This window comes from Symphodus melops, assembly GCF_947650265.1.
Source record: "Symphodus melops genome assembly, chromosome: 15".
In the NCBI taxonomy this organism is placed as follows: Eukaryota; Metazoa; Chordata; class Actinopteri; order Labriformes; family Labridae; genus Symphodus; species Symphodus melops.
Window position 1 is genome coordinate 20,392,912 of NC_136705.1, and position 11,962 is coordinate 20,404,873.

Here is an 11,962-nt window from a genome sequence, read left to right on the forward strand (position 1 = left end):
CACATTTCAGATAGCATAAAATATGTTTCTTTTTAGTTATTAAAAATGAATTTCCTTTATATCAGAGCCAAAGTTAAGAAATTGATGAACTTTCTATTAATAAAAACATGGTCAAAATGCCTAAGACATTGAGTAAACATTGATTTCTCATAACCATGATATGGCACAAACTCAAAGACAGGGAATCTCAACATGGAAAAGCCGAACAATAAACATTTTCAACATAAACAACAATTTACTGTTAATTTCTGCAGGCTTTGAGGCTAAGCATATGGTATGCTTATAAAGTGCTATCATGTATAATAAAGATTAACAGTACACATTAACTGTTACATAATATGATCTGATGCAGAGATGATTTTGGAAGTGTTGTTGGAAGATGACTGAAATTATTTTCATTTGAGACTTTATCTGGAAAAAAAAATATGCCACAGTATTTATATGAATCCATATGAATAAATACTCTATCAACAGTGTATATCCGATCTCCAATCGTTCAGCCATCCACATGACAAAAGATTTAATTCACAATTTTACAAATCTGGCTACTTGAATCAGTTCCCACCAAGAGCGTTTAGTGGATCATCAAAGATGTTGCTTGAATCAGCTGCTGCAATGCTCTCCTGAGACGGTGGCGTCTTCTTTGATTTGTTTGGAGCCTTTGTGACTGTTTTTACCGCGCTTGGTGAGAAGATGTCATCTTTAAAGAGGAGAAATGGACAGAATATGTAAAAAAATAAAATAAAAAAAACTACATTACAAGACAACACATGCATGTGTTTTAGGGTTGCTTACCCATGTCATCATCAAATATCGACTTGGTCTCTCCCTTTGCTTTGGACTTCTGTTTCGGCTTTAACGAGTCCGTCAAGTCAGCAAAAATGTCAATGTTGTCGTCAAACAAGCTGGCATCAATCGTCTTGTCTTTGTGCTTTTTGTCAGCTTTAGGCACGATGGTTACTTCATCCTGAACGAGAAAAAAAAAAACACAGTGAAGAAAAGTAAAGGGACAGAATACTTTGAATGTTCTCCCATCAAGTTAGAACACAAATTACCTGGAAAATGTCCTGCTTCAAAGAAGTGCTGCTGTTGTTGATGTCTTTACTATTTGTGGATGAGGGCGTGGAGCGGTTGCTCACTCCAAAGATGTCCTCATCGTCGTCTTCTTCCAAAAATGACGAGGCCATTGGTGTCTTAATCGTTGACTTTGGCTTAACCTTTTGGAAAAGGTCGTTGATGCTGTCATCAAAAATGGACGGGAGTGTGCTTTTGTCCGTGTCTTTCTTCAGTCCCACTTCGCTACTGGCCAGAGGTGTTGAAGTCTGGGTGGTTTGTTTAGTGGAGGGTGTGTTTGGGACCCCAAACAGACTGTCTGAGCCAAAAAGGTCATCCTCGTCAGACAAAGGCAGCACCTTGGTACTGCGGCCATCTTTACTAGAGTCTTTCTTTCCATCATTTGTGGATACTGGCAGTGTCAGTGCAAAAGGTCTTGAGGAGGTTTCAGGGAGCGAATACTGAGAATTTGAGGAGGTGGGCGAGGCTGTAGGTGCAGCTGAGTTAGGTAGTGTGGGACTGGCATGCGTCTGACCTGACTTGTCTGGTGAAGGCGAGACTAAACCAGGCGGACTGAGGTTTTCGGTCAGGGTCTGTTTTTCATCCACCACAGAGTTCTGGGCTTCTTGCTGCCTAGCTGCTCTGGACTGGGGTCTCCGCTGTGCAGGACCTTTAGCACGACTCTGCAGGACAGATGATTTGTAATAACGATCAATGAATCATTAAAAATTACATTATTTGTAAAGCAGTATTTAGTAAAAGAAAACGTGCTGTTTAATGAAAAAAGTAACAGAAGTATATTAAGCTCCATTAAAGCCCAAGCTAAAAAGTTAAAACTATCTACTTTCTCTGCCGCCCTCAAGTCCTAGGAGTTATAAAAGGCTTCTCTACATTGTCTGATATTTTTGGAGTTTGATAAAAATGCCACGAAACGACCTGAGAGTTCATGAGCTGAAGGCCCACCTAACAATAGAATAGGACAAAGATCATTATAAACCAAAAAAAATTAAATTGGGCTAAAAGCAAACACGCTGCCAGAGCAGAGACTTAAAAGTTAGTGTTACGTGTGTTGTATATCTGGTAGTAATAAATAATAGGTGCAGCAGAGTCTTGCATTAGTTGTAATTGAGCTTTATATATTTATTTTCAGGGGTGTAATGTTAAGCTATGGTTAGAGAAACATGCATCTCTAAACAACAGGTATTACACTCAAGGACCCAAAACCTACCTTGTTTGCACTCTGCAGAGTTGTAGCCTGGACTGGAGTGTCAAAGCTCACTGCTACCTCACTGCCAGCCTTGGCTACAGGAGTCGTGACAGGGCTGGGACTCAGACTGGAGCTGGACACCCCAGAAGAGGAACTGGGGCCCGTGCCAGGGAAGGCACTCCCTGGCAAAGTGGGGATGGCCCCAGGCAGCAACGCAGCAGGGTTGATCATCAGATTGGCCTGAATAAAAAATCACAATCAATTGTTAATTGATTTATAGCCCGTCTGCCTGAGAGTGGTTCCAAGCAGCAGACCATTCAGAGGAAAGTAAAGCTAGCACTGTTGACAGAAACGAGGTAAGAGCAAGATGTAGTTTCATCTACAGATGAAGTGAGCAAGTTCTTCCAGTATGGAGAAAATCAAAGAGACAATGATAATCTTCATTTCAGCAGTCAAAGCTAAGGTAGAAATATAAAGAAGCCAAGAGAAAAGAAACAATTTAAGGGAGAACGTAGAAGTCCTTCCTTCAGAAGGAATCAGAGGGAAAAAATGAAGAAATCTAATTAAAAGACACAAAAAAGATTACTTGAAGTTTCCCAATCCTTGATGAGGCATCTTTAGGTTTTACAACACTTGGTGCAGCTTTCTGTGTGGTCAGATTACAGCAGGTTCAGAACTTCAGACAATGGAGTTATTTCTTTTGCTATGATAGACATGTATATAGTTTATTTGTCAATCACTAATCTGATAAAACAATCAAAAATAATCCTGAAATAGAACACCATATGGACACATGTATGTTGGTCCATGTGCTGAAAATGAACTCACCTTAATCTCTGCTACAGATTCTTGACTTGCTTGTGGTGCTTTGTCAGAAGGTTTACTCGGCTTCTCAGCTACTTTCTGAGATTACAGAGGAAAAAAGGAGAACAGAGGGATAAACATTCTCCCACTGACCTGCAATTCTGGGCTGAGTTATGTGGGAATCCAGCTTAACACTTAATAACTTCAGAAAAAAATAAAATAAACGTTTACTGGAGGGGGAGTTTTGGGCTTGATGGAGCCAAAGAGGTCTTCCTCCTCTTCATCTGCAAACAGACTCTGTGCTGCTGGCTTCACTGAGCTGGGCTTGGAGCTCTAAAAGGAAAAACACAGTTGTGTCCTTACTCTCGAGTGGAACATGCATTTTAACACCGTGAGCAGCTGAGTGAAACATTTGACTAGCGTAGAGAAAAGAAGCACATGTTCAAGCTGATAAGATCAGTTCGATCAACTAACCGCGGCTTTTCCTGAGGTGGCGAAGAGGTCAACATCTGGGTCGTTGTCCTTCTGCTGCGTCTGATCGAACAGCAGCTCCTCGTCCTGGAACACACCGGTGCTCTTTGTTTGCTGTCGCTCCTCTGCAGGCTGGGAAGAAAAATATGCAACCAAATCAATCTTTCTCACTATTCTGGAGGTTAATTGTAAACCATACGCTTCTATCACAGATGCATTCTGGTGGTGGGGGTGGTTCTCAGATAGAAAGACTTAACGTTGAAAGAAAAGATTTTGTGAAAATCCCAAATTGTGGACGAAGCGACAGATTCTGACATTTTGCCTTTATGTCAATGTTATGTGTAGTGGGAAATAATTAGTGTCAATGAAATGAGTGGAAAATAACTTGCAATACTTGCAAGCAGAAGAGCATGAAGCTGCTTCATTACATGCGAGAAGATCCCGCTGGTCATACACTGACAGTGTGATCTAACTGTCATGAGCCCCACCCGTCCGCTCGCTCACTTGCAATGAATGTAGCTGAATATTATCTGCTGCGTTCACACATCTGCTCACCCAGATGCTCAGTAAAAAGTCTGAGTAAAGTCAGGGTAAAAAAAATAAAATAAAATAATAATAATCAGTTCCCACATAGAGCTTACCCTAAACAATTCAGGTTTTTAGTTATGTTATGCTTGTGTGAAAAAACAGCTATACAAACCTTGAGTGTGTTTCTTGCTGTGGGTTTACTGGGAGTGAAGATCGAATCATTCCAATCTGAATCATCTTCTTCCTCATTATCAAACAGACTGACTGTGTTAATTTTGACTTTGTCTTCTTTCCTCTCCTCCTTCTTTGCAGTTATTGGTGGGCTATCCTTAGTGAACAAGCCGTCGTCCTGGTCATCCAACAGGCTCTTCGTCTGAGGGCTCGCAAAAATGTCGACTCCCCCAAAAAGACTTACTGCACCTGCAGGTTTCTTTTTACTTTTGTTGCTTTGCGGTGAGGGCGACAATGATGGGAGCAGCTCGGGGGTCTTTGCTGCAGGTTTCTCCTGCTCTGAAGGCTTGTCATCTGTTCGAGACGCAGCAACTTCCTCTGATTTCTCCATCAAGGAGGACGACTGATCGGACAGAGCAGGTGCCTGAAAGATACAGGGATTACAATAATTAAATCTAAAACTGGTCACTGCAAATTAAATTGTGTATAACATTAACCATAATAAATGTGATACCCTTCTGCTTTCGTTCAAACTTCATCATAACAGCTTCCAGACAGACCAGCTCAGGTTAAAATACTTTTTCAAAGCCTTTGAAGCCTTCAAAACAACATTGTTTTTCAAAAAAATAATAGACCATAAATAAGTTAGCACGCTCACTTTAGAGGCTGGGGCTGCGCTGATTGTGTTGACGGCAGGTTTGACGCCAAAGAGAGATCCTTTATCTTCATCGCCCTCATCTTCAAACAAGAGAGCAACTCTCTGAGGTTTCTTCTGACTGTTTGAGGAGAAGAAGAACAAAAGGATGGATAAGAATGCAGGGCAGCACGACTCTGGGGGGAAGAAGAGTACCTTGTGCTGTGAAATGTGATGAAAGGTATTTTTTGTTATGGATTGAAAAGTAAATACCTCGACTCTTTTGTTGGAGCAAACAGGTCATCATCATCGTCATCAAACAGGCTGCTTTTGTGAGACGTTTTGGCACTAGGGAGACTGGAGGGGGCACTGGCACTGGGCTTCATCCCTCCCAACTTCTCTGGGCCATTTTTGGAACTTAGCCATTGGTCCTGCCATTCAAACATTCAGCAAAACGATTGATCATATTTCTCTTTTTTCTCGATATATAAAGTAAGCAGCAGATCCTCCTTGCATACCTCATCATCACTGAAGAGGGAGCTGGATAAAGCCTTGCTGGGCTGCGGTGTGGAGGCTTTAGCTTGATTGGGTTTTGGTTTAGACTTCGCTGCAGATGCAAACAGATCCTGCAAGGTAAAGGACCACGTTATCACACTGTATTCACAGCAGTAAGTCCGTTTTGCAAGCTTGGGAAATGTAAATAAGTTATTTCACCTCTTCCTCCTCTTCATCGAATAATGACAGAGGGGCTTTGCTGCTTTTGTTCTGGCTTGAAGGTTCAGGCATGGACTGGCTCTTAGTGATGGTTGGAAATCCCTATGGAATGCAAATACATACAGTGTAACTAAAAGTTACTGATACTTTATTACCGTAATCACTTTTTTTGCATGGAAGGTTGAGAGCCCCACCAGTGTGTCTTCATCATCAGAGAAAAGGCCTCTAGTCTGAGCGGGACTGACAGCAGCTTTTCCAGCATCTGGAGCAGCCCCGTTCTGAAATGCACAAAAATGGAAACTCAATATAAAAAAGTTTATTAATTAGAACATCTTCCATGGAGTAGAGGGCTTTTTTTTGTTTTGTTTTTTTTTTTGTAAAGAAAATACTGGCACGGAGCGAAGGGGATTGAAATATGTCATCAGAAGTAAAGGCCAACAGCTCACTTAAAACCAAAAATCGAATTTGGCATTTTCCTTGACTGCTCTCGAATATGGCACTCTGAGCAAACATCAATATACTGTCAGCAGCTAGGTCTGTTCATTCAGTGGCTCCCATGCCTGAAAATCTTTGATTTCCCTGAGATATTGTAAGAACCTTAAAAGAAAAAGTAGACTGGTATAACTCTGCAGAAAAACACTGATAACACACTGTGGTCTGCAGCAGTTGATAATACAAGGCAGTACTAAATCAATTTAGAATATATAACCTCTGCACACTGGTTATTGAAGCTTAACAGACTCTTTTTTTGGTGGAAATACCTCCAATTTAGCTTGCAAAAACACACAAATGTGATGTTTATCTGGAGGATACTGTTAGACAATGCTTCATTCAGACCTCCTCAGATTTCTCAGATTCCTCGCTGGTTGACTGCTGGCGCTTCTTCAGGCCCTCTATGAGCAAGTTTTTAGTTCCAGGGCCGAACATGGAGATGGCCCCAGCAGGCAGCTACAGCAAGGACAACAAATGAAACATAAAATCATCATGAACAACGATCACACTTTGTGGTTATGTTAGAAAAAAACCCCACTTATTCAACATGTGTTGAACTTCACCTTTTTCTCAGGATGTTTAACTGGCTCTTCCACCACCTCCTTCTTGTTTTGAGCAGGTTTCACACTGTTCTTCTCACTGAAAATGTCCCCATCCTCATCATCTTCATCGAAAAGGTCAATCGCTTTCTTGGGTTTTGGTTTCTCCTGTCCGGCTGAAAAAGAGAAAAATAATCAGCTCACAGTCCCACGATGAACTTAGATTGTGACAAAACCTGCGTGTGAATTCTCAAACACTTACCAGGGTCAGATTTCATCAAGCTTTTACCACTGAAGAAGTCATCTTCCTCTTCCTCCTCATCATCAAACAGACCTCCACCTCCTCCCACAACACCAGCTGCTGTAGGAGCCTGCCTGGGAGCAGTTCCATTTTCTTTGCTCTCCACTGAATCAGAGTTGTTTGCTGAACTGAACAGGCTGTTATCTGAAGAGAGAAAGTCATTTGGTTTAGTTCAAAATAATGAACAAGACAAGAAACTTATATGAGCCGTCATACAAGCAAACCCTATTACCTGGAAATATTGAAATGGCACCAGCTGGAATCTTCTTCGCAGGTTTGTCAGATTCTTGGACGGAAAGATCAGTTATGTGGCATGTGCTTGTCAAGTTTGTTTCTAAAGCTTTAAAACCATCTTCCTAACATTTATGAATTTCTACATATTGACCCAGAAAGGCCGTCTTACCTGCAGCTTGGATTGTGGTTTTCATGCTGTCACTCGGAGCTTTCTTCTCTTGAGATACAGGAGGTTTGGGTGCGTCAGAGAAAAGATCACCCTGAAAGACAGAACACAACACAGCACCTATGAAATAACTGTCCAAAGTTGATCTAATGTTGACTTGAACTATAACATAAAACTTTAAATTACATCTGAGCTTTAATTTACACCAGTCTATAAAATGACCCTGCCTTTTGACTGGCATCAATATGAGACATGCCTTTAATCTTTTAAAAATGACTTTGTGCACAGCAAAGATGGGAAAGTTGGAATGTTGAAATTGAATGTAGTTGAATTATGAATCCCTTATTTGTTCTTGATTTGTAAAACAGCCCATCTCTGTCAAACAGACAGGGAGAGTGAGATTCCTGTGCAGGCCCATAGAGCTGTGTCAACATCAGGACATCTACAGCTGTTTAAAGCATTGTGTAAACGCATTAAAATTGAAGATGAACGATTAAACATTGGTGTTCTTGTGTTTGATCTGTAAACCAATCAGCATTAGAAGCATGAGGGCTTCTCAGTGAGACCTGCGTTATTTGTGGAAACATGCAGCAACACCAGGCCAGGAAAAGGGAGCAGGCTTGAAATGGGGATGGACTTTTATTTGAAGTTTTACTGTAATTATGAATAACATACTGTTTCATGTATTTATACTACATTACATTACATTATAATATATTATATTATGATGATGCGTGTTAACTTTTATTTTGGATGTTTACTATAGAATAAAGGATACTTTCACTTAAAAAGAGATTAGCGCTTTTACTATAAGTGTGCTGTACCTCGTCATCGTCATCAAACAGACCCTTCCCTCCACTGAAGAGGCCACTTTTCCCTCCAAACGGCGACAGGTCGTCATCATCCATCTTCGGTGGCTTGAATATGTCATCACTGTCCTCTTCCGCTGTTGTTTCAGGGCATATAAACAAAGTAAGGTAACAGACTCATGCAATGACTCAAGCAAAACGAAACAGAAAATGTTTGAATGTTTGGATTTGGTGATCGATGACGGCCCTACCCTGAGGCTTTACAGGCTTTGTTTCCTTTCTGCCTTTAGTCTTCTTCTTAGATGTTATTGCTTTCAAGAAACACAAAACCCATGAGCATGCACATGCAAACACGACACTCATTACATAAATAATATAGGACGTGTGATGGCAAAAAAGACGTGATGTGAATTCAAAAGTGAGATGATATGCTACTCATTGGTTTATCATGAATGTGACTTACATGCACGATCTCCCTCTGGTTTCTTAATTGGTTCGCCTTTGATTCGGGCGGCTAGCTCGTCAGCAAAAGACGACGGGCCTGTGTTCTGAACGTGACGGGAAAATGACATCACTGTGAGGTAGCGGCATACCTGAAGGATTTCATCTCTTCACTACTCGAGTAATGTTTTACCTTTGAGTCCTCATCATCATCCCTATCCGATTCTCCAAATATATCAGAATCTTCATCGTCCTCCTCCTCGTCATCATCATCATCATCATAACTCAACATGGACGACTTCTAAGTGGGGCAAATGTGGGTGGATATTAGAACATCATCATGTAGCTGTGGATTTACATCTTTTATGTGATGGTGAGCATGAAGCATGCTTACCTTCTTGAAATTATTGTGATCGTCATCCTCCTCCTGAATAAAGTCATCGTCTGATTGCTGTGAAATGAATATATACATCAATACAATAAGGTGAGGTATGAGTCTTGGACAACGTGCATAATTAAACAGTGACAAGGAAAGGAACAAAGGAGCTTACAACGGCTTCTTTTCCTTCTTCACTCTCAATGACGCTGTCTCGGTCACTGTCAACTGACATCTCTGAAAAGAAAATCATACCCATGAAGAAAAAAAAAAACAATATCAAGTAGCATCGCCTTTAGAAGGCATCACAACCATCTTACCATCACTTGAGAGGTCGCCAAGTCCTACATCCTCTTGTTCCATAAAGGCCTGGGAACCGATCAGATATGGTAATGGCCTGTCTACATAAAGATCCTAAAGACAAAAGGAAAATAAAATCAACAGTGTAGGCTAAAGTACAATAATGCCGATCTCTAGTTCAAGTTAAACAGCCCACCTTTGGCTCCAGGATAGCCTCCACTCTGTCTGTGAGGTCCTCGTCCTCTGAGTCAGAGTTTCCAGCTTTGATGTCCAGATGCTCAAAGGCTGACTCCAAGACGCCCAAACCGTAGTTCACAGCTTCCTGCATCTTAGGGATCAACTCTGCCTCTTTCTGCTCTCGAGTTTTCTCCTTAGTGGGAAATATAAAGGCCATTTATGGGACACTACCAGACTTGTTGATAAAGTATACAGTGCCATGTCTTAATAACCCTGAAAAGCATTACATACATAGTTTTACAATGGCTGCTAAAAGTTGTCATCTATGCCAGGAAAGCTTAGAAGTTAGATGGATGAATTCTTCATACCTGTTCAGGCTGCTTCTCAAAAGCTTCAGTCTTGGGAACAGCATCTTCCACCTCTTCATCATACACTCTCTGAAACAGAAAACAAAGTCAGGTGACCATTTTCACCACAAGACACCGTGCAACACAAAAGCATACTTATTTGTCAGAGTTCACGTATAACACACAGAAGAAGGAAGTACAAACAACCCGCTGAAATATAAACATTACATTTTCTATAAACTGTGTATTGGAAAGCATGAGGAAGTCGTTAAAGACAGAGTGCAAGCAGCTGTCTGTGGCCTTGGTGTCACGGATCAGACTGTCCAACTGCTTTTCAATCTCATGAGTCTTTGAGAGCATTCTGTGGGAGAAGTCTTGGAGGAAGAGGAAGAGCTGTAAAGAAAGGAAAACAAAACACAGCAACAATCGCTTAGTTAGTTACGTCCATACAGTGCAGCAGAACAAAGTACACTTCATTTCAACTGGTTACAGTTAAAATCAATAAGATAGTGACAATAATCTGTTGTCTTGGAATTTCTTGCGGAGCAGGTGAAGAATTTTCTGGCTTACCCCGGAGTCGGCTGCCAGGGACCAGTTGGCACTGCTCTGCCGCATCTCTTCCAGTGTCCACGGCCTCTCCCAAATTTGAGCATCTTTCTCTAAGTGTTTACTCCTGCTTAGGCCATTTGCTATTCGCTCCGGAAACTCGCTCATCTGAAATCAGATAATTAGTTCTTACTAAACCCATCAACACTCCCAACAACAAAGCTTTTTAAACAGATGATCATTTATATATTATGTCCAGCATGTCTTTTTAATTTATATGTTGAAGCTAGTCTCATTTGTGTCTCATGACAGAAGAGAGTGTATACATTTTATAGCTTGGTGGATGTAATATTTGTCAGCACATGTATATATTGGGCTGTGTTGTACACATTTCCAAAAGACCAAACAACAAACTTTTAAAATTATCTAGAAATACAGGATACCTTAAATGTATTCCACACTTTTGATGCTTAAAAACTCTCGTGGAAATGGCAAAACACTGCAACTGTTTAAAATCAACCTAAACGCATTCATAAGGTTTGATCCTGTTTCTATCCTTAACACAACAACAACAACAACAACAACAACAACAACAACAACAACAACAACAACAACAACAGCAACAACACCAGTCACAGAAAATCAGGTTTGTTACAGGACTTTGGCATTTCTCCACAGAATCAGGGCAAGAGGATCTCAATAAATCAAGGCCGGCCATGCCTCCCACTCACTAAACAATCAATGTGAAAGACTGCTTCATGTACAAAGGTTTAGATCTCTCTTTGACACGATGTATCAATGTCCAAATACTATCAGATTGCAATACAATACCAAGTGTTGATCCTCTACATTTGCTGCTAAAGGGGGTCTGTGTGTGCGTCTGCAAACTGACGTAGGTCTCCACTCAAATACTACAAGATAAAATCCAATACTTGTAACGATATCTTCCTCTTAACTAATAAATCAATAATACACTTACATCCCAGTAAACGTGTCCGCTAGCAACAGCATTACAAATTGCCAAAGATAACTTGTTGCGGCCACACAAAGTTGCCTAAATCCCATTTCCTTCAGCGAGTTTCCACATTCATGAGACTTTCTTCTGCAGGAGAAAGCGGGGACTGTTTGGCTAGTAGCTAGCTAGCTTTACTCAGCTAGTCGACTCCAACGTTAGCTCCCGCTGTTCAGACCAACACAGAGTACTGTATTATTACAAATGTAAGCGCTTCGATACTCACCTTGTATGCCTCTGGTCAACTGCTGTCCACGACAGTCAACGGTGGTCAGTACGGCGTAAAAAAATAAGATCGATTATGCTAAATTTGGCCTTTTCCTCATTGGTCTTCTGACAGGTCAGCCATGTTCTGTCTGCAGACAGTCACCTGACTACCGTTGCCTAGCAACCATGTAAAAGTGGGGTGGAGTGCAACGCTGAATATTTACAGTCTATGAGCTGAACCAAATAGAGCAATGTTTTTTGTTCGCCAATTGCCTAAGTGTCATACTTTAAAAAGTAAATCAAGATTATAACTGTAAACGTAGAAAGGATGCCAGTTTGTGTGGCCATAAAATAACCATTTCGTTGCTCAGATGGAGAATATGTACAATTAATATACCCATGATGCAGCCAATCATTGTCACTGCGACCCGCA

The 11,962-nt window shown here is 41.0% G+C and overlaps 1 protein-coding gene across 4 annotated transcripts; it reads right to left on the reverse strand.

Annotated features, from left to right (window-relative positions):
- Nucleotides 1-4: 4 nt before the first annotated feature.
- On the reverse strand, nucleotides 5-11,907 carry washc2c (WASH complex subunit 2C). Of its 4 annotated transcripts, none has more exons than XM_079362917.1 (31): nucleotides 11,549-11,906; nucleotides 10,335-10,478; nucleotides 9,993-10,157; nucleotides 9,786-9,854; nucleotides 9,437-9,610; nucleotides 9,261-9,354; nucleotides 9,116-9,177; nucleotides 8,959-9,015; nucleotides 8,758-8,865; nucleotides 8,587-8,671; nucleotides 8,375-8,434; nucleotides 8,139-8,260; nucleotides 7,318-7,408; nucleotides 7,147-7,200; nucleotides 6,876-7,058; nucleotides 6,638-6,789; nucleotides 6,420-6,530; nucleotides 5,777-5,860; nucleotides 5,583-5,684; nucleotides 5,387-5,494; nucleotides 5,142-5,299; nucleotides 4,893-5,010; nucleotides 4,236-4,658; nucleotides 3,539-3,667; nucleotides 3,296-3,397; nucleotides 3,089-3,163; nucleotides 2,847-2,906; nucleotides 2,282-2,500; nucleotides 1,056-1,736; nucleotides 796-967; nucleotides 5-700 (listed from the first exon to the last, which is right to left on the reverse strand). In XM_079362917.1, the coding sequence occupies exons 2-31, from the start codon at nucleotides 10,476-10,478 to the stop codon at nucleotides 555-557; spliced, it is 4,308 nt and encodes a 1,435-aa protein (XP_079219043.1). In that variant the 5' UTR covers nucleotides 11,549-11,906; the 3' UTR covers nucleotides 5-554. The 4 variants fall into 4 exon arrangements, with proteins under 4 accessions (XP_079219043.1, XP_079219044.1, XP_079219046.1 ...); XM_079362918.1 differs by lacking the exon at nucleotides 11,549-11,906 and adding an exon at nucleotides 11,290-11,381; XM_079362920.1 differs by lacking the exon at nucleotides 8,375-8,434 and having other exon boundaries at nucleotides 11,549-11,907.
- Nucleotides 11,908-11,962: the final 55 nt, after the last annotated feature.